At 48.3% G+C, this 23,174-nt stretch overlaps 1 protein-coding gene across 1 annotated transcript; it reads right to left on the bottom strand.

Annotated features, from left to right (window-relative positions):
• Nucleotides 1-111: 111 nt before the first annotated feature.
• Nucleotides 112-23,094, bottom strand: ARPC4 (actin related protein 2/3 complex subunit 4). The gene is made up of 6 exons (XM_075321453.1): nt 23,028-23,094; nt 14,830-14,948; nt 12,788-12,899; nt 12,030-12,125; nt 3,728-3,898; nt 112-1,098 (listed from the first exon to the last, which is right to left on the bottom strand). Exons 1-6 carry the CDS (start codon nt 23,028-23,030, stop codon nt 1,093-1,095), a joined length of 507 nt encoding a protein of 168 aa, XP_075177568.1. The 5' UTR covers nt 23,031-23,094; the 3' UTR covers nt 112-1,092.
• Between the last annotated feature and the right edge of the window lie 80 nt (nt 23,095-23,174).

Raw genomic sequence — 23,174 nt, 5'->3', positions numbered from 1 at the left:
GCAGTATTATAGTGGTTATATTCTTGTACATAGGGAGCAGTATTATAATAGTTATATTCTTGCACATTGTACTACATACAAATCAGAATGATAGACAGCAAAACCAGCATAGACAGGACAAAAAGGCTTTATTTTTGAATAAGAAAAATCTACATTAAGTGCAAAAAAAGCAGAAGATACAGAAATGGTTTTTTTTTGTTCTTTTTGAAGATTGCCAATTTTCAAGATGCAGAAGTGGGGAGAGGGGACCAATGCTCTTACAATTCATTTCCACTGTCATTACATGAACCATGTGGTTTGGCAAAAGTCCATATGGAGTGCAAATATAGACGAGAAGCTTCCAGACGTGTGGAAGCTGCGGATTCATGATCTTCCTTGTAAAAACCGAGTGAGGCCGAACAGTACGGGAAGCCTTACAGTACCTCTGGATAAGACGGCTGCCGTATATAGGTGTTGTCCATAATAACCATGAACCGTCTTTGCTCGTCGTGGGGCGGGAATAACGCCTGCAGCTTACAATACAAGCACCAGGCTGTGTATTGTGCACTCAATCCTTGGTCGACTTTGCTTCAACCCCCCCAAAAATAAAAATAAAAAAAAATCATTTTAGGGGAGAGAGGAATGGAAAGAAAGAGGGAGAGAGCCGATATTGCACTCGAGAATAACCCCTTCAGTGCCACTGAAGGTTCCAGTTTTGGGCACTTAATGAAAATCACTTTAAAATGACCTTCTTTTTGTAGAAACGGCAGAAAGAAAAAAAAAAAAAAAAAAAGGAAATCTAAAGCAATAATAAAAAAAGGAAAAAAAAAAAAAAAAAAAAAAAAGGATTACAGGTTCAGACAAGCACATAAATCTTCTCTCAAAATAACAATAAAAATATTCTGTCCCATCCTGTGGGGGAATTTGGAATGAAGGTAAATGCCATGTACATTTCCCCCTGAGGTCTACCTGACACACATTCACCGTTTCCTTAATTCTGCACCTAAATGCAAGCCCCCTCCCTCCGCCCTTTTATTCCCCGCCACGTTGGGCAGTGATGCAGAGATCCAGGAGCAAAACGAGGGAGTCACATCCGCTGTCCAAAACCGCACTTTAAAACTGCAAGAGAGGAAAAAAGGCAAAAGTTACATTAGTATGCGACTGAGAAGAACTTAAAATACAGACAAGTTCAAGGGACATCAGCTCTCCTAAGGTAATCTGATTAATGTCTGCCACTAGGGGGAGCTCAGGAGCTTACGGCATACAGACTATTTTTAAGGGTGCAATGTATGCAGTCAGCTCCTAGGCTCCCCCTAGTGGTGGCTAGAGGCAGCCAGCATTTTACTACTAGAGGATGTAATGTATGCAGTCAGCTCCTAGGCTCCCCCTAGTGGTGGCTGCAGGCAGCCCGCATTTTACTACTAGAGGATGTAAATGTATCTAGTCAGCTCCTAGGCTCCCCCTAGTGGTGGCTGCAGGCAGCCAGCATTTTACTACTAGAGGATGTAAATGTATCTAGTCAGCTTCTAGGCTCCCTCTAGTGGTGACTGAAGACAGTCCGCATTTTACTACTAGAGGGCACAATGTATACAGTCAGCTCCTAGCTTTCTCTAGTGGTGGCTGCAGACAGCCACAATTTTACTACCAGAGGATGTAATGTATGCAGTCAGCTCCTAGGCTCCCTCTAGTGGTGGCTGTAGGTAGCAATGTTGTTATGGGTTCCAATATCTACACCACAGGTCAATTTTTTTTTTTTTTTTTAAATCAAAATTTTTTTATTTAAAAGTTTTCCAACAAAACAGGTATAACCCTGGAGATCGCAGTCCACTTACCCTGCCCCCCTGAAATATCCCCCAAAAATAAACATTTTTTTATATAACATCAGAATCACGTCGCCTTAAATAAAAATAAGCAGATATATAAGAGTTACTAAATGTACTACATGTAGATAAGAATCCTCTAACTCATGAGAACACCACAGGTCAATTACTGTATAGAAAAGTTCCACAGCTTATGAATTAGACAGGTAAAAGCGCCTCCAAATGCCTGCTACTGTAGTCGCAGTGGATTTCATCTGCACAAATCCATAGGTAAAATCCACTATTTGTACACCCTATTTGGACTTAAAGGGCTTTTCCGGGCAAAACAAGTTTCTGCAGTTCCATTATGTCACTGTGGATTGCTAAATCCTGACAGTGTGCAATATTACACACTGTCAGGATTTGGCTCAGTTTGCCTTCTCGAGCAGTTGTCACGTGACTGCTCACATGTGACCTGCATACTTGCAGTCAGGGAGTCTTCAATTTCTTCTGCTTTTCTGAATGTTTTATTGAGAGAAGTGTATGAGCAGCCACCTAATATCCACCTTGAAAAGGAAACAGAGTTCAATGGGGAACTCCATCATTATTCCAGAAGGAATCTTGTATAAATGCAAGTTCCCTATTGACTTCCATTATACTTGGATATGCCAGTCAAGCCTCTACAAGCCTCCAACTGCTTGGTAGTGCCCACTCATCATTAGTTCCGAGTTCTGAGCACCCGAGCATGGTAGTGCCCGCTCATCACTAGTTACAGGTACAGAGCACCCGAGCATGGTAGTGCCCGCTCATCACTAGTCCTGAGCACCTGAGCATGGTAGTGCCCGCTCATCACTAGTTACGAGTACAGAGCACCCGAGCATGGTAGTGCCCGCTCATCACTAGTCCTGAGCACCTGAGCATGGTAGTGCCCGCTCATCACTAGTTACGAGTACTGAGCACCCCAGCATGGTAGTGCCCGCTCATCACTAGTTACGAGTACTGAGCACCCCAGCATGGTAGTGCCCGCTCATCACTAGTTACGAGTACTGAGCACCCGAGCATAGTAGTGCTCACTCATCACTAGTTACCAGTACTGAGCACCCGAGCATGGTAGGGCCTGCTCATCACTAGTTACGAGTACTGAGCACCCGAGCATGGTAGGGCCCGCTCATCACTAGTTACGAGTACTGATTACCCGAGCATGGTAGGGCCTGCTCATCACTAGTTACGAGTACTGAGCACCCGAGCATGGTAGGGCCTGCTCATCACTAGTTACGAGTACTGAGCACCCGAGCATGGTAGTGCCCGCTCATCACTAGTTACGAGTACTGATTACCCGAGCATGGTAGGGCCTGCTCATCACTAGTTACGAGTACTGAGCACCCGAGCATGGTAGGGCCCGCTCATCACTAGTTACGAGTACTGAGCACCCGAGCATGGTAGTGCCCGCTCATCACTAGTTACGAGTACTGAGCACCCGAGCATGGTAGGGCCTGCTCATCACTAGTTACGAGTACTGATTACCCGAGCATGGTAGGGCCTGCTCATCACTAGTTACGAGTACTGAGCACCCGAGCATGGTAGGGCCCGCTCATCACTAGTTACGAGTACTGAGCACCCGAGCATGGTAGTGCCCGCTCATCACTAGTTACGAGTACTGAGCATGGTTGTGCCCACTCATCACTAGTTACGAGTACTGAGCACTTGAGCATGGTAGTGCCCGCTCATCACTAGTGATAACCCCCTTTAACATCAATGTAAAAGTGACTACTTATGTGAGACCACCTCTCAACCAACTACAGACCCCCTTCATTGCATAATCATAAGGGGTCTCACTTCAGTAGCCAGGCAGATCTGGCCATTTCTATGCAGTTTCTGCCCTGATTGGGGGAGGCTGTAACCGTGCGGCACAAGAACCCATCCTGACAGTGTGTGACGAGCGTCCTTACATTTTTAAGGAATTCCTCTGCTACGATACGGGCTCTAGCGTTGACTGACAGCTTCATTTCACTGATCTCCTTGTCGATCTCCTCCATAAAATGAATCACAAAGTCGACCAGCTTGTGTTTGTACATTTGCTCTGTGTGGAAGTTTGTGATCAGGAAGCTGATGTCATAGCCCTGGGAACAAGAAAAAAGCAAGGTAAAGAACAGCTCTTTCCATACAGCTCCAAATCAGAGGGGTGTCGTTATATGCTCCTGCTAAAGGGAAGGCCAATTACTCCCACGCGTCAGGCAGCGACTAAGAATCCTACCCGGCACCAGCCGCACAGCCGGGATTTACAGGGACGACACTCTTACATGTGAGCAGCATCCAGGAACATGAACCGCACTGGACTTAAAGGGGTACTCCAACCATATCATATTGACTATCCAATGGATGAAGGGTGACTGGTAGATCATTGTTTTAATTTTGTAAGTTTTCGCTCTACTTAAGGCATCATAGGAACCCTGGAAAAAAGGTGAAAATAGTCCCTTGTGGTTACGAGCTTTGATCCCACAGCTCTGCCATAGACGATTGCTAGAGCTTTAAACCCATGCACCACATTTACAATAGTGCAGGATTAAAGCACAGGACCACGTCTATGATCCTAAGCAGATTTACAGAAGAGTAGTCATAAATGGTACATTCTCTAAATGGGCTATAGTCAGCAGTGGGGGCCGCAGGGATCTGTGCGAGGACCGATTCTCTTTAACCTCTTTATTAATGACCTTGTGGATGGGATTGATAGTAAAGTGTCAGTCTTTGCTGATGACACCAAACTATGTAGGATATTAAAAACTGATCTTGATAGTACAATATTACAAAAAGATCTGGATAAGATGCAGGGATCTGTGCTAGGACTGATTCTTTTTAATCTCTTTATTAATGATCATCTGGATGGGATTGATAGTAAAGTGTCAGTTTTTGCTGACGACACCAAACTATGTAGGATATTAAAAACTGATCTTGATAGTACAATATTACAAAAAGATCTGGATAAGATGCAGGGATCTGTGCTAGGACTGATTCTTTTTAATCTCTTTATTAATGATCATCTGGATGGGATTGATAGTAAAGTGTCAGTTTTTGCTGACGACACCAAACTATGTAGGATATTAAAAACGGACCTTGATAGTACAATATTACAAAAAGATCTGGATAAGATGTCAGAATGGGCAGATACTTGGCAAACGAGATTTAATGTTGATAAATGTAAAGTAATGCACCTAGGACGGAGTAATCCTATAGCTGCGTGTACATTAAATGGAAGTAAACTCGGGACTACAGAACAGGAGAAGGACTTGGGTATTCTCATTACAAATAAGCTGAGCAGCAGAACTCAATGTCAGGCAGCAGCTGCTAAAGCAAACAAGATTTAGGGTGTATAAAAAGAGATTAGATCCCGTGATCCCAACGTATTGTGTTACCCCTCTATAAATCACTTGTAAGGCCACATCTGGAATATGGGATCCAGTTTTGGGCTCCACATTTTAAAAATGACATTCAGAAGTTAGAGTCAGTTCAAAGTCAGGCAACTAGACTACTACAAGGAATGGAGGCCGCCCGTATGAGGAGAGGTTGGAAAAGTTAGATATGTTTAGCTTACAAAAAAGACGTCTCAGAGGAGATCTCATTTATATGTATAAATACATGTGTGGTCAATATAAAGGACTGGCACATGACTTATTCCTTCCAAAGACAATACTAAGGACCAGGGGGCACTCACTGCGAGTGGAAGAAAAGCGATTCCGGCAGCTAAATAGGAAAGGGTTCTTTACAGTTAGAGCAGTCAGACTGTGGAATACCGACCGCAAGAGGTAGTAATGGCAGATACTATAACAGCTTTTATATCAGGGCTGGATGATTTCCTCACTACACACATCATTGTCAGTTATAAGTGACTTAATGACAAAGAAGGGAATTTTGTTACTTACCGTAAATTCCTTTTCTTCTAGCTCTTATTGGGAGACCCAGACGATTGGGGTATAGCTACTGCCTCCGGAGGCCACACAAAGCACTACACTAAAAAGTGCAAGGCCCCTCCCCTTCTGGCTATACCCCCCCGTGGTATCACGGGTTCTCCAGTTTTAGTGCCAAAGCAAGAAGGAGGAAAGCCAATAACTGGTTTAAACAAATTAACTCCGAGTAACATCGGAGAACTGAAAAACCGTTCAACATGAACAACATGTGTACCCGCAAACAACAAAAACATCCCGAAGGACAACAGGGCGGGTGCTGGGTCTCCCAATAAGAGCTAGAAGAAAAGGAATTTACGGTAAGTAACAAAATTCCCTTCTTCTTCAGCGCTCTATTGGGAGACCCAGACGATTGGGACGTCCAAAAGCTGTCCCTGGGTGGGTAAAGAAATACCTCATGTTAGGGCTGCAAAACAGCCCTCCCCTACGGGGGTGTCACTGCCGCCTGCAGGACTCTTCTACCTAAGCTGGCATCCGCCGAAGCATAGGTATGCACCTGATAATGCTTGGTGAAAGTGTGCAGACTGGACCAGGTAGCTGCCTGGTACACTTGTTGAGCCGAAGCCTGGTGTCGTAATGCCCAGGACGCACCCACGGCTCTGGTTGAGTGGGCTTTTAGCCCTGAAGGAACCGGAAGCCCCGCAGAACGGTAGGCCTCTAGAATTGGTTCTTTGATCCATCGAGCCAGGGTGGCTTTAGAAGCCTGCAACCCCTTGCGCGGACCAGCGACAAGGACAAAAAGTGCATCGGAACGGCGCATGGGCGCCGTGCGGGAAATGTAGAGTCTGAGTGCTCTCACCAGATCTAACAAACGTAAGTCCTTTTCATACCGGTGAACCGGATGAGGACAAAAGGAAGGCAAGGATATATCCTGATTAAGATGAAATGAGGATACGACCTTAGAGAGAAACTCCGGAATGGGGCGCAGCACTACCTTGTCCTGGTGGAACACCAGGAAGGGAGCCTTGGATGACAGAGCTGCCAGCTCAGACACTCGCCGAAGCGATGTGATCGCAACGAGAAACGCCACCTTCTGTGACAGGCGAGAAAGGAAACTTCCTTCAGAGGCTCGAAAGGCGGCTTCTGGAGAGCAACTAATACCCTGTTGAGATCCCATGGATCTAACGGCCGCTTGTACGGGGGTACGATATGACAGACCCCCTGTAGGAACGTGCGCACCTTAGAAAGACGTGCTAGACGCTTCTGAAAAAACACGGATAGTGCCGAGACTTCCCCCTTAAGGAAGCCGAGCGACAAGCCCTTTTCTAACCCCGATTGCAGGAAGGAAAGAAAAGTAGGCAATGCAAATGGCCAGGGAGACACTCCCTGAGCCGAGCACCAGGTTAAGAAAATCTTCCACGTTCTGTGGTAGATCTTAGCAGAGGTGGACTTCCTAGCCTGTTTCATGGTGGCAACGACCCCTTGGGATAATCCTGAAGACGCTAGGATCCAGGACTCAATGGCCACACAGTCAGGTTCAGGGCCGCAGAATTCCGATGGAAAAACGGCCCTTGGGACAGTAAGTCTGGCCAGCCTGGTAGTGACCACGGTCGGCCGACCGTGAGATGCCACAGATCCGGGTACCACGATCTCCTCGGCCAGTCTGGGGCGACGAGTATGACGCGGCTGCAATCGGATCTGATTTTTTTTTTTGCGCAGTACTCTGGGCAAGAGTGCCAGAGGTGGAAACACATATGTGAGCCGGAACTGCGACCAATCTTGCACTAAGGCGTCTGCCGCCAGAGCTCTGTGATCGCGCGATCGTGCCATAAATGCCGGGACCTTGTTGTTGTGCCGAGACGCCATTAGGTCGACGTCCGGCACCCCCCAGCGGCGACAGATTTCCTGAAACACGTCCGGGTGAAGGGACCATTCCCCTGCGTCCATACCCTGGCGACTGAGGAAGTCTGCTTCCCAGTTTTCTACGCCCGGGATGTGAACTGCGGATATGGTGGATGCTGTGTCCTCCACCCACATGAGGATTCGCCGGACTTCCTGGAAGGCTTGCCGACTGCGCGTCCCTCCTTGGTGGTTGATGTATGCCACCGCTGTGGAGTTGTCCGACTGGATTCGGATCTGCTCTCTTTCTAGCCACTGCTGGAAAGCTAGTAGGGTAAGATACCCTGCCCCGATTTCCAGAACATTGATCTGAAGGGTGGACTCCTGCTGAGTCCACGTCCCCTGAGCCCTGTGGCGGAGACAAACTGCTCCCCACCCTGACAGACTCGTATCTGTCGTGACCACTGCCCAGGATGGGGGTAGGAAGGATCTTCACTGTGACAATGAGGTGGGAATAAGCCACCATTGCAGAGAGTCCTTGGCCGTCTGGGAAAGGGAGACTTTCCTGTCCAGGGAGGTTGACTGCCCGTCCCATTGGCGGAGAATGTCCCCTTGCAGTTGGCGCAGATGAAACTGCGCAAAGGGAACTGCCTCCATGGCTGCCACCATCTTCCCTAGGAAGTGCATGAGGCGCCTTAAGGGGTGCGACTGGCCTTGAAGGAGAGACTGCACCTCTGTTTGCAGTGAACGCTGCTTGTTCAGCGGAAGCTTCACTATCGCTGATAGAGTGTGAACTCCATGCCGAGATACGTTAGTGATTGAGTCGGTGACCGATTTGACCTTGCCAAATTGATGATCCACCCGAAAGTCTGGAGAGTCTCCAGCGTAACATTCAGGCTGCGTTGTCATGCCTCGAGGGAGGGTGCTTTGACGAGTAGATCGTCCAAGTAAGGGATCACCGGGTGTCCCTGAGAGTGCAAGACTGCTACCACTGCTGCCATGACCTTGGTGAACACCCGTGGGGCTGTCGCCAGACCGAATGGCAGAGCTACGAACTGAAGATGGTCGTCTCCTATCACAAAACGTAGAAAACGTTGGTGCTCCGTAGCAATTGGCACGTGGAGATAGGCATCTTTGATGTCTGTTGAGGCAAGGAAGTCTCCTCGAGACATTGAGGTAATGACGGATCGGAGGGATTCCATCCGGAACCGCCTGGCGTTCGCATGCTTATTGAGCAGTTTTAGGTCCAGAACAGGACGGAAGGAGCCGTCCTTTTTTGGAGCCACAAAGAGATTGGAGTACAAACCCTCGCCCTCGTTCCTGAGGGGGGACAGGGATCACCACTCCTTCTGCTCTTAGAGCGTCCACCGCCTGCAGCAGGGCATCTGCTCGGTGGGGAGGTGGGGCCGTTCTGAAGAATGGAGTCGGAGGACGAGAACAGAACACTGTCCTGTGCACGTGAGCACAATGTCCGTCACCCACCGGTCTGTGACCTGTGGCAGCTAAATGTCGCCAAAGGCGGGGGAGTCTGCCATCAACCGCGGATGCGGAGAGAGAGAGAGAGCTGAGAGTCATGAGGAGACCGCCTTGGTAGCGGTTCCTCCGGCTGCCTTCCTTGGGCGTGATTGAGCCCGGCCGGAATCTGAGCCCGTCTGAGGTTTTGTAGCCCTTTTGCACGAGGACAATTGGGACCTGCCCGAGCTTGGGAAGGACCGAAACCTCGACTGTACTTTTAGGACAGCATTAATAGGGTAAGTCGCAGTGCAGACATTGCGGAATTACGGACGCCTCTGCGGTACAGATGTACATGTGCTCAAGGCCAGCTGCGCAAGAACAGCTGAAAAGGTTAGGTTGCCTATACGGCTGTGAATCCCGGAGCAACCGACACGCCGATAGCGTCCTAGACAGATTTCAACCAGAGTCCATCTGTTTGTGAATGGCATCTTTAAGTGAAGCCCCATCTCCAGTGCAACTATGGCTCTAGACGCAAGCCTGGAGATTGGAGAATCCACCTTTGGACCCTGGGTCCAGCGCTTGACCACGTCAGGGGAAAAGGGATAACGTGTATCTTAAAAACGTTTGGAGAAGACGCTTATCTGGTAAGCGTGGTGTTTCTGGACTGCTTCTCTGAAGTCAGCGTGGCCAGAAAAATACTCAATATCCGTTTGAGATACTGAAAAGGGACTTCTCCTGCTGTGAAGCTGACTCCTCCACTGGGGGAGCTGAGGGAGAAAGATCCAACCTTCCATTGATGGACGCTATAGGATCATTCCGTATGGCGTTACCATCCGGTGTATCCGGATTGATAGCGATGTCAGGATCAAAGTCCTGGAGAGCTGCCTTATCATACAGAGAGTCCTCCTGGGACCCCCCCGTTCCAAATGAGGTTGGTCAGGAAGATTGCCCATGGCCTGTCTGGACTGCAAGTCTCTATCTTATGACAATATATCTGTCGAAACTGCAACTCCGTCCCTGTCCTTGGACAGGGATGACAGGTGGTTTCTTTGGCCACGACTAGTAGAGACCCCGGCAGACGAAGTGCTAGAGACCCCGGCAGACGAAGTGCTACAGGGGAGCATGCACACAATGGGACGGTGTCATGAACAGCATCCCATGTAGTAAAAACAGCACTGAAAATCTGTGTTGCTTTTTTGCCGCTGCCGACTAGCCATCTAGAAGTATATAGCCAAGATTGGTGACCGTACAGTGCAATGTATAGCATACAAGCATAAAGTACAAATGAACACTGCAGCACAAGCAATACAAGCAGCATAGAAGCCTGTGCCCTGGCACCTCTGATCTTCTGCTGCTGTAGACTAGTCATCTAGGGGAATATAGCCCAGAAGAGTGACCATACAGTGCAATGTATAGCATACAAGCACAAGTACAAATGCACACTGCAGCCCATGCAATACAAGCAGCATAGAAAAAAACCTGTGCCCCAGCACCCTTGGTTTTCTGCTGCTGTAGTCTAGCCATTCCAGGAGAATATAGCTAAGACTAGCGACTGTACAGTGCAGTGTATAGCATACAAGCATAAACACAAATGAACACTTCAGTACGTGCAATACAAGCAGCCTAGAAAGCCTGTGCCTTAGCACACCTGCTTTCCTGCTGCTGATGTGTCGCTCTCCAAGCGGGCATATAGCGACCTATGCAGTTAAAATACACATGTACACACTGCAGTATATATTGGGGTCAGCACTATGTGTGCCGCTTACCGCCCGCCTATAAGCGGGTGTATGGTCGCCACCGTCCTGCCTGGTTGCCGAAAGTCCGAGCTCGGACTGCAGTAATGGCTGCCGGCGTCTTCCCCAGCTCATGTGAGGAGGGGCGGGCCGTGGGCGTGCCCCAAGTCAGAGCGGGAATCCGGCGTCCGACAGTGTGCAGTGAGAGGGTTGGAGCATGTAAATAAGGCTCCAGCCCTCGGCGCTGCTGATTGCTCAGCGTCTGTCCCCTTCCCTGAGTGACAGGGAGGGGGCGGGAACGAAGCGGCACTAGGCCGCAGAAGCCGGGGACTGGATTTATAAGCGCCGCCGCCGTAAAAGCGCGGTCGGCGCCCAGACCCCGGCGAACTACAAGTCCCAGCCGCGCCGCCGCTCCCGGAGCGTCCGGCGCGGTAGTTCCCAATACACAAAGTCACTCAGCAAAGCTGCAGTGACTGTAACCCTTTACTGTCCCCGGCGCACTAGCACACCCAGCAAGTCTGGAGTGTGCTGTGCCTGTGTGTACGGGGACACAGAGTACCTGTAATGGTGCAGGGCCATGTCCCTGAACGGTACTCCAGCTCCGTATCCAGCAGGTTCAAATGGGTCTGTGGATGGAGCCCGGCGTCAGAGCTTTGAGGCCGGCAGGATCCCACTTCCTCAGAGCCCCCCAGGGGGATGTGGAAGGAAAGCAGCATGTGGGCTCCAGCCTCCGTACCAGCAATAGGTACCTCAACCTTACAACACCATCAACGGGTGAGAAGGGAGCATGCTGGGGGCCCTATATGGGCCCTCTTTTCTTCCATCCGAAATAGTCAGCAGCTACTGCTGACTAAAATCTGTGGAGCTATGCATGGATGTCTGACCTCCTTCGCACAAAGCTTGAAAACTGGAGAACCCGTGATACCACGGGGGGGTATAGCCAGAAGGGGAGGGGCCTTGCACTTTTTAGTGTAGTGCTTTGTGTGGCCTCCGGAGGCAGTAGCTATACCCCAATCGTCTGGGTCTCCCAATAGAGCGCTGAAGAAATGTAGAACTGGTGGAGGAAGGTTGAACTAGATGGACCGGGGGCTCTTTTCAACAAATGTAACTACGCAGACGTCCATGAAACTCCGAACGTGGACCTCAATGCACGTTCTGTCTGCGGGTCTCCCGACCTATAACCCTATGATGCTGTCGAGTTCGGAGACCCGTTGACAGGACGTGCATTGAGATCCGTTAAGACGTCAGTATGACCAATAGGGCTTACAATTGTCCTATGTGACTGATCACCAGATCCCGCTACAATCCGGCCAATGATCACTTACCTCTACAGGCTTTCTGCGCAGGATAAAGAAATTTTCCGCTCTCATCATCATGAAACGCATGAATTTGTGACATAAAATCTTTTCAATTTCATCGGCCTAAAAAGAAAAAAAAAAAAGGACATTTTTGGTGTCATCGATATTTTGCAGTTTAATAGGCAGGAAGGTGAAGAATAAATATCAAAAAATACCTTTAAAATAAGAACCATGAGAGGCTCATACAAAAGGAATTGGTGTCTTTTTTCATAATAAAATATTGATTTTATTTTATTTTTTATAATACATACATATTCAAGAGAAATTAATGTAAATATGAATATGGGACAGGATCAAAAACCCAATATAATTTAGCACCGATAACGCAGATCATGTAAGTGACTAGTGCATAGACCAATGGTGTAAATATCCATCAGTAATTATAGGGCATATAAATAAACAATAAAGTGCAAAGTGCCGTGTTATATGTAGCTATATGTATGCCAATGGGGAAAGGTATAATGAAAGTGACTTGTTGCTTTAAAGTGCCTGTGAAATACAAAATATTACCAAATCTGATATACCTTAAAATTGGTCAAGGAAGTCCTGCGTGCCGCTATGCCCCGACGCACGTTTCAAGCGTACTTTTCTTCAGGGGGTGAAGTAGCCACATATCTGTTATAATGGTCACCTAGCAGGAACCATGCTGGGAGTTGTAGTTTCTAAATAACTGAAGACCCGCAGGTTGGAGACGACTGCTCCAGACCATCCGTCCGGCAACTCACCTGTTTGACTGCGATGCTGACACGCACGGAGTTAATGGATCCCTCGATCAACACTTTCTCCTTCTCGTTCCTGCTAATGACCACCGGCTGTAAGAGCAGTTCTTTACTACTCCTGAAAAAGAACAGGAAAGACAGTCAGAAGAGGCTTGGATGTGCGCTGCTGGCGTAATACGGCCTCTCAGTCTTTTCCTGCGGAGCAGCGCTCATTCACTTAAGTGCAGGAAAACAGGCGCCGCTCTGCAGGGAAAGACTGAAGTACACGACACAACCCTCGCATGGCTTCCCACAATCGAAGGGTAGTTCTGCTCTAAGGCACTTCCCCTTTAAAAACCCTCTAAGGTTCCTTATTCCAAAAAGCACTTCACGTCACTGTTACCGTGGCAACAAGCTGTCATCTATTCCGAGAACATTTGGGTTCTTTTCCTTTTCAGAAAGAAATCTGTGGGAGGATCGGCAGTAATTTATGTATTAGATGATAATTACAGTCATTAATAGACGTGTCCCACCAGGTACCTCGCTATACGGGCGAGAAAAGAGGGGCAAGTCTGGTACGGACCGGACGGAGGGTCCTCCACCGTGAGACCGGGGGGAGAGGTCCCACTGAAATCAATGAGCTTTATTAATCAGGGATCCAAACCGAGCTTTGTGGAGGGTCTTTGCTCTCGTTCCCCAGAGCTTGGACCCCCATTAAGAAGGTTACCCTTCCTGGCCATTATTCTGAATGGAATAGCTGCAAGTCCTGCAACACAGGGTTAAAAGCAAAAAAAAGCTTATCCTGAGCAGAAAAAGTCACCTAAGTAGCGCATACACTTTAGCAAGTGTCAAAAAACACCTTTGGAGGTGTCTTATCTATTAACAAAAAGATCAGGCATGTTGTAAATCAGCATGCCTGATCCCACTACAGGCCATGTCAGAGGAGGCTCGGGACGCTCCCATACACATGATGTAGTCATCCAGTCCCACCAACATATTGCTATGTGTGGTTGCCTATGCTCGAATGATTAATGGTAACGGATCTGTCATCAGCAGCGGGCCTACATGCTGATGGTTTCCAGGAATATGCTCGAATGATTAATGGTAACGGATCAGTCATCAGCAGCGGGCCTACATGCTGATGGTTTCCAGGAATATGCTCGAATGATTAACAGTAATGGATCTGTCATCAGCAGCGAGCCTACATGCTGATGGTTTCCAGGCATATGCTCGAATGATTATCGTAACGGATCAGTCATCAGCAGCGAGCCTACATGCCGATGGTTTCCAGGCATATGCTCGAATGATTAACGGTAACGGATCAGTCATCAGCAGCGAGCCTACATGCTAATAATTTCCAGGAATATGCTCGAATGATTAACAGTAATGGATCTGTCATCAGCAGCGAGCCTACATGCTGATGGTTTCCAGGCATATGCTCGAATGATTAACGGTAACTGATCTGTCATCAGCAGCGGGCCTACATGCTGATGGTTTCCAGGCGTATGCTTGAATGATTAACAGATCTGTCATCAGCAGTAGGCCTACATGCTGATGGTTTCCAGGCATATGCTCGAATGATTATCGTAACGGATCAGTCATCAGCAGTGGGCCTACATGCTGATGGTTTCCAGGAATATGCTCGAATGATTAACGGTAACGGATCAGTCATCAGCAGCGGGCCTACATGCTGATGGTTTCCAGGCATATGCTCGAATGATTAACGGTAACGGATCTGTCATCAGCAGCGGGCCTACATGATGATGGTTTCCAGGCATATGCTCGAATGATTAACGGTAACGGATCAGTCATCAGCAGCGAGCCTACATGCTGATGGTTTCCAGGCATATGCTCGAATGATTAACGGTAACGGATCAGTCATCAGCAGCGGGCCTACATGATGATGGTTTCCAGGCATATGCTCGATTGATTAACGGATCAGTCATCAGCAGCGAGCCTACATGCTGATGGTTTCCAGGCGCAGCAAATACTTTCCATAGGCAGAGATGAAATAAAATAAAGGTAGAATTGACTTTGCGTAGATACGGCAGCTTGTTCCGGTTTCTTACCTTACTTCCACTTCGGGTTTATTATGTCTTTCCACCACCTGCGACGAGAAGTTCTCCAGACACATCGCCGCCTGTAAGGTGGCGCGGACTGTGTTGAGGTACGGGCGAAGTGTGGCAGACTGAAAAGAGAAGAAACGACATGAGTCTATGGGAGCCACAGCTGCAGGAATGGCAGGTCTGATCCGATCCCGTGCCCTTCATTCCCAGGATCTGCGGACAGCTCAGAGGTCGGACCCCAAACGATTGATCCGACGTCCTGGCAATGCCCCTTCACCTTCCAAAAGCTGACAGTATACAGAATATATGGACGATATGTGGCATAAAACAATCAAGGGAAGGCAGGGATGTGTCAAGTCTGCTGTGGCTGATAACAGAAAACAATACCATGCAGATTAACAGTTTTTAAGATGGCTGAAAACCCTCATGAGAGTCTCGGCTTCTCCATTTCTCATACAGAAGAATATAATAGCATTATTATCGGCCGTGATGATGGGAGTTGCCCCTCGCACGTCCCCGGGGCACGCCCTGCCGTGAATCTTGCAAGTCAATAGATCTATTAACTTTTGGCAGGAAAATGAAGCATAATCAGAGCTGGTTACTTATTATGGGACACTTCCACATTGTCAGTGCGGGAAACATCGCCGAGGCTGCAGATCCCCCAGAGTCATACATATTAATCCTAAAGAAAGGGCTGAAACAAAGCAGCAGAGACCCCGATTCCAGTGGTGTCACTTACTGGGCTGCTGCTGTAGTTTTGATAAAAATCACAGTTTTCCCTGCTGCAGATCTAGCAGTTCCCTGAATGCTGAGCCCAGTATAACCCCGCCCACAACACTGGCAGCATTCTGTCAACACTGTGCATAGGCAGAAAACAGACAATCTTTGGTGAGGGCAGGGTTGGGCAAGCAGCCCAGTAAGTAATATCACTGAAATCAGGGTCTCTGCCCCTAAATTATGCTGCTCTCAGATTACATGACAGATTTCCTTGAAGAATACAGGAAGGCAATAAATGTCAATGATGTCCTCCAAGTCCTTGATCGAAGGAAAAACCTGAGGATTACCATCTACTGATTAGCTACCACTGACTCTGGAAGGTGTTCATTTCATTCCAAGAAGCAAGTTGGCTTTTTAGTCGTCTGCAACTAGAAGCTTTCATAGAAATCACCTCCCAGCTACCCCCCAATCCACCTCCCAAATACCCAACAACCCATTCATTTACCTACCCACCCATCAGGCAACCTGTCCACCCAATCATTTACTAACCTACTCATCCATTTACTTACCCATCAGGCAAGCTATCCGCCAAATCATTTACTTACCCATCTATCCATGTGCCTACTCATCAGGCAACCTATTCATCCAATCATTTACTTACCTACCTATCCATTTACTTACCCATCTGCCTACCCATCAGACGAGCTATCCACCCAATCACTTACTTACCCATCTATCCATCTGCCTACCCATCAGACAAGCTATCCATCCAATCATTTACTTACCTACCTATCCATTTACTTACCCATCTATCCATCTGCTTACCCATCAGGCAAGCTATCCGCCCAATCATTTACTTACCCATCCATCCACCTATTCATCAGGCAACCTATCCATCCAATCATTTACTTACCTACCCATCAATTTACTTACCCATCTATCCATGTGCCTACTCATCAGGCAACCTATTCATCCAATCATTTACTTACCTACCTATCCATTTACTTACCCATCTGCCTACCCATCAGACAAGCTATCCACCCAATCACTTACTTACCCATCTATCCATTTACTTACCCATCAGGCAAGCTATCCTCCAAATCATTTACTTACCCATCTATCCATCTGCCTACCCATCAGACAAGCTATCCATCCAATCATTTACTTACCTACCTATCCATTTACTTACCCATCTATCCATCTGCTTACCCATCAGGCAAGCTATCCGCCCAATCATTTACTTACCCATCCATCCATCCGCCTATTCATCAGGCAACCTATCCATCCAATCATTTACTTACCTACCCATCAATTTACTTACCCATCTATCCATGTGCCTACTCATCAGGCAACCTATCCATCTAATCATTTACCTACCCATCTATCCATCTGCCCACCCATCAGGCAACCTATCCATCCAATCATTTACTTACCTACCTATCCATTTACTTGCCCATCTGCCTACTTATCAGACAAGCTATCCACCCAATCATTTACTTACCCATCTATCCATTTGCTTACCCATCAGACAACCTATCCACCCAATCAGTTACTTAGCTTCCCTAATGGGTAAGTAAATGGATGGGTAGGTATCAACCCAATCATTTACTTACCTATCCATCCAGTCATTTACTTACCCATTTATCTACCCACCAGGCAACCTATCCACCCAACAAGTTACTTACCCAACGATCCATCTACTTTCCTACTCACCCATGTGGTTTGTCATTTCCCTACCTACTCAATCATCTACCTTTGTATCCATTCACATAACTACTGATCCACCCATTCATCCACCTAATAATTTACTTATCTACCCAGCCACCTGAAACCCAATCAAATCGGTTGACAACCCCATGAGACTCTGAAGTTCTGAGGTCTTCATCCCCTGACATCGCTCTTCTACTCCTGATCCCAGGAACCCGATGGCCTCAGTACCCACCGAAAATTTGAGTTGTTCTCTACTAATATCTATTGCATGTCCTCAGCGCCAACCACTAATTTAATCAGCCTGGCTCCAGGGGTGGTCAATACAGCCCCAATAATGTAAAGCAAAACTTCCCCAACCAAACAGTCATCTGTTCTAGAACCACAACTCCCAGCATGCCCTAACAGCAGTTGTACACTGTGGATCAATGCAAGTCAAACGGGCTCCTAAAATCTAGAGTCGAGTTCCCAAACCAAACTACAACCCTTGGCATGCACGGACGGCCCGCAGCTGCAAGAACATGATGGAAGGGGTAGTTTTGCAACGGCTGGAAAGCCACAGGTTGGTGAATACTTCCCTCTAGTAATATGCTCATGATATTCAGATGGAGCCCAAACCCAATCACCAGTTTATAAAGTGCGGGAGGGTTATAAGCCGACCCGCTGATATCGGTCACATCAATTAAAACTAATAAAGGGGTGTCGAGACATGGAAGGAAAAAAAAAAAAAAAAAAAAAGGGGGGGGGGGGGGGAATCAATAATCACACAGATCCTATGAAAAAGAAAAAAAAACAGCATCTGCCAAAACTGGCTGATAACAGGACAATAGCTTGGATCCCGCTGACTAGCAAAAAGGAAAAAAAATATATATATCTTGAGGTTTAGCGCTCCTGTAATAATCCCCTGCAGAGATCATCATATGGCGGCACAATGCTCGCTGCTCCTGCAGAGCCGCACAGTAATGTGACCGCACGGCTCTATTTCTGGAGCGTGATTATTTCAGCTGGAATGGGATTTTTTTTTCCTTCTTTCATTTTAATCCCATGTGTTACAAAATGGAAAAAAAAAAAAGCACTCAATATCTGACTGACCCACAGCCCGACTGGCAGCGAGAAGGCGAGCGCTGCCCTCAGCCTGGTGTGTAATGCTGAGCAGCACGGAGTGGCAGCGAGAGAACGAAGAGATCAGAATTCTGAATGCAGCTCTGGAGGTGACTGGAGCAGAAGAGAGAATGAAGCAATTCAGTTACAGGACTTGTGGGTTAGAAAAGATGCTAAAAGGCGAGTGCAGCCCTCAGCCTGGCGTATAATGCTAAGCAGCAGCGAGACAATGAGATCAGAATTCTGAATGCAGCTCTGGAGGTAACTGGAGCAGAAGAGAGAATGCAGCAATTCAGTTACAGGACTTGTGGGTTAGAAAAGAAGCTAAAAGGCGAGTGCAGCCCTCAGCCTGGAGTGTAATGCTGAGCAGCATGGAGCAGCAGCGAGAGAACGAGGTCAGAATTCTGAATGCAGCTCTGGAGGTAACGGGAGCAGAAGAGATAATGCAGCAATTCAGTTACAGGACTTGTGGGTTAGAAAAGAAGCTAAAAGGCGAATGCAGCCCTCAGCCTGGTGTGTAACTGAGCAGCAGCGAGAGAACGAGGAGATCAGAATTCTGAATGCAGCTCTGGAGGTAACTGGAGCAGAAGATATAATGCAGCAATTCAGTTACAGGACTTGTGGGTTAAAAATAAGAAGCTAAAAGGCGAGAAACACCTAAACCACAGCTCCGCACTACACAGGGTGAACACTACTTTACAAATTGGCTGGGGGACATAGAGAGTGCGGCAGAGGGCGACAAGAATTCACAAACCAACCCACGTGCGGCTGATGGAGATAAACTTCCTAGGTTTTGCTCCCGGGCATGCGACAAGTCCGGACACAGCAGGAATCCCATCTGCTGCAAACCCACAAACGCCTCCCCGAGAACACGGAGCCGAGCGGCCATGCATGCATGCATCAGGACGTGCATTCACCATAGGGGACCGGTCAGTCCTAGGTGCCCCCTTACGTTTTTTTCTTTTTTGCATGAGCTCCTTAAGTATATACATAAAAGAATAATTCTCATCCTGCAATGTGATCACTTTATGACTGGTGGGGGTCTGACCTCTGGGAACCCCCCCCCTCCAACTGAGAAAATGAAAGTGTCGCAACATAGCTAGTTTATCGCTGCATCTAAGCTTTGCCTCCACAGCAGCGCTCATGACCACCTGACTGCGAACAGTAAGAAAGCTAGTCAAACAATGGCTAGCCCCCCCTTTAATATCAGGATTGTAGGGGTTCTAGAGATCAGTGTCACATATCTGCTAGGATACGTTCTCCCATTATTAGGAGGAATACCCCTTTAAATCAAAACCTCTATATTGATATGACGTCTTTAAGGGATACAACGGATGATCTGACGTCAGGAGGCACAAATGAGAAAACCGGCGGCATCATATCTATGGGATATCAACCACACCTTAGGCCGGTTGGTATAGTGCCAGGATGGGTGGGAGTCCCACCTATGGGATTACCACCTGTTCTGAAAGTCAATGTGCAACAAATCAGAGCTGTATCCCTTTTACAATCTGTCACAGAATTCAAGAGATATAGAACTGCATGCAGAACTATTCACACCAACAATACCATTAATACCTTTCTAACTTTTCTGTCCCATTTTTAGGCTATTTGCTTGCTGTCAGTGAATAGGAGCATTCTCGTTGGAGACTGTCCAGACACCATGTATCTCAGATCCAGGTGCATGTAATGTGTCCAGTGTCCCTGCAATCACATGGCGGATCTCAGTCCTGACCCGGATACTTTGTTGCAAGGTGCGGATATTGTCTTCACTGGATGTAACTCTTGACTGTGAGAAACATTCAGATTTGACGCTCTGGATGCAAACGAGACAGATTCCAGTCACTGCCAGCAAACACAGGTCTTGAAATATTGATCTGCTGACCCAGTAAATCCAACAGCATGGCGCTGCCGATCTCAGCCCTGAGTGGCGAATAATGGCGGGGAATCACATATTTACATCCTAACTGGACCGTTTACTCCATGGGGGGCGTGAATAAGACTTATGAGTTGCTTCCTGTTGCTCTTTGATCTCTTGATAACCTCTCTTCCATCCCACACCAGGTGACAACTTCTATTTGACTCCACCCACCTGCAATACCAGGTATCCACAGTAGTAGCCGCCAGTGAGTACAATGGTGAACGCCACCGTAATGCCACAGTGCAAGACTAATTAGCCCCTCCACAACATCCTATGAATGTGCCCCCCCCCCAAAAAAAGTTATGTCATAAACTAGTTTGTTGTCCGGATGGCACCATCTCTATCTGCCGTGCTTGCTCTGTGCAGAAGTCATTAATGATGGCGGTGGTGCACATTGGGGGGATGAAGCCAGGTATAGCGGCCGGACTCCCAGCTATCAGTAAGATAGCCCTTATCCCATGGGCTTAGTGGAGAAAGCTGGATAGTGCCCGGACCCCCAGCGATTAATAAGTTATCCCCTATCCCATGGGCCAGGTGGATAGTGGAGAAAGTCGGGTACATAGCCCGGACCCCCAGTGATCAGTAAGTTATCCCCTATTGTATGGGCCTGGCGGAGAAAGCCAGGTACAGCGCCCGGTCCCCCAGCGATTAGTAAGTTATTCCCTATCCCATGGACTAATGGAGAAAGCCAGGTACTGCTTCCAGACCCCCAGCAATCGGCATGCTATCCCCTATTCCATGAACCTAGCAAAGAAAGTCGGGTACAGCGCCCAGACCCCCAGCAATAAGTAAATTATCCCCCATCTCATGGGCCTAATGGAGAAAACCAGGTACAGCGCCCGAACCCCTGCTATCAGTAAGCAATCCCTTATCCCATGGGCCTAGTGGTGAAATCCGGGTACAAAGCGCAGACCCCCAGTGATCAACAAGTTATTCACTATCTCATGGGCATGGAGGAGTAAGCCGGATACAGCGCCGGACCCCCAGTAAGTTATCCCCTATCCCATGGGCCTAGCGGAGAAAGCTGGGTACAGGACCTGGACCCCCAGCGATCATTAAATTAACCGCCATTCCATGGGCCTAGTGAAGAAAGCCGGGTACAGAGCCCAGACCCCCAGTGATCATGGGCCTAGCAGAGAATGCTGGTTAAAGAGCCCAGACCCCCAGCAATCAATAATTTATCCCCTATCCCATGGGCCTAGTGGAGAAAGTGGGGTACAGAGCCCGGCCCCCCAGCCATCAGCAAGTCATTCCCGATTCTATGGGCCTAGCGGAGAAAGCCGGGTATATAGCCCAGACCCCCAGCCATCAGAAAGTCATCCCCTATTCTATGGGCCTAGCGGAGAAAGCTGGGTATATAGCCCAGACCCCAGCCATCAGTAAGTCATCCCCTATTCTATGGGCCTAGCGGAGAAAGCTGGGTATATAGCCCAGACCCCCAGCCATCAGTAAGTCATCCCCTATTCTATGGGCCTAGCGGAGAAAGCTGGGTATATAGCCCAGACCCCCAGCCATCAGTAAGTCATCCCCTAGTCTATGGGCCTAGCGGAGAAAGCTGGGTATATAGCCCAGACCCTTAGCCATCAGTAAGTCATCCCCTATTCTATGGGCCTAGTGGAGAAAGCTGGGTATATAGCCCAGACCCCCAGCCATCAGTAAGTCATCCCCTAGTCTATGGGCCTAGCAGAGAAAGCTGGGTATATAGCCCAGACCCTTAGCCATCAGTAAGTCATCCCCTATTCCGCATCTTACAGATTGCTGGGGGTCCGAGCTCTGCCCTAGCATTCTCAGGCAGTCCCATGGGATAGGGAATAACTTACTTTTAGGAATAACCCTTTAAATGGGGACCATAGGAAAATAATTTAGGATCATCTTAAAGGTTTTTTTTCCATTTTTGGAAAACCTAATCCTGCTTTGTTATAAGACGACAAAAAAAACAACTCTGTGTTTTAATGACTCTCCCCAAGTTTGGAGCTGCTGCTCCTGATATCTATTAATGCCTGCACTGCTCACATCACGTTAACAGCGCTGCAGCCAATCAGTGAGCTGAGCCCTAGTTGATGTGAACACTGCAGACACCAGGACTCTGAGATGGACCCGGGGAGGGGGAGTAATGCACAGATTGATTAAAGAAAGAGAAAAATAAAACTACAGGTGGGAGGGAGGGACAAACGGGAGTTTGAAAAACTTTTTAATGCGAGTTTGAAATACCCGGATCACAAAAGCGAGGGTCCTGTGCCTTTAAGTGAAATACTGCCCCCTCCCAAGACTGTCTGACAGGACCCAATAATCATGGAAACCCCCTTTAAGAGGCTATACCCGATCCAGCCCCCGGCAGGCGCAGAGCTGCCCCTCTCTGAGCACTGTATTCCCCCTTGCACTGATGTTTGTGGGGTGCAGCACAAAACCGCATCATGTGACCGGCACCAGTGCGTTTCTGGGGCAGAGGATGCGGACAGTATTGACTTCCTGTCCGCAGACGCCTCGTAGTGTTGTGCAATGCTGGGGAGCCGCCTGCAGAGGACGCTGCCCCCCGCACACTGCGCCCGCAGAGCCAGGGCAGGAGTCCGGGCGGGCACGAGCACATTCCCGGGCGGCCTCCGCCCTCCACCGGTTGCTTCACCCACCCCGGAGACGCTCCCGCTCCCTGACAGCGGCCTGACCGTGACCACTCCCCCCCGGACTCCCCGCCGAGTAACAACCGTCCACCCCTCCCGGCCGGTCACCTCCCGGGGAACCTCCCCTACTCACTCACCATCGCTCCGGTATCTCCCGATAGCGGAAGTGACAGCTCTGCACCTGCGCAGTCGATCGCTTCCCCCCTCACAGAGCCACAGTCAGCCAACGGGCCAAACCATTTTTAAAACAGGGGTGGAAAACCTCTAAATTAATTTCACGCTAC

This window comes from Anomaloglossus baeobatrachus, chromosome 8, assembly GCF_048569485.1.
Source record: "Anomaloglossus baeobatrachus isolate aAnoBae1 chromosome 8, aAnoBae1.hap1, whole genome shotgun sequence".
Classification (NCBI taxonomy): domain Eukaryota; kingdom Metazoa; phylum Chordata; class Amphibia; order Anura; family Aromobatidae; genus Anomaloglossus; species Anomaloglossus baeobatrachus.
This window is presented reverse-complemented; position numbering and strand designations above follow the sequence as displayed.

Coding starts and splice junctions, on each gene's coding strand:
- ARPC4 (XM_075321453.1), bottom strand. Junction 12,126..12,787: donor TCAGCATCGCAGTCAAACAG/GTGAGTTGCCGG, acceptor TTTTCTTTTTAG/GCCGATGAAATTGAAAAGAT. Junction 3,899..12,029: donor TGCGCAGAAAGCCTGTAGAG/GTAAGTGATCAT, acceptor TCTTGTTCCCAG/GGCTATGACATCAGCTTCCT.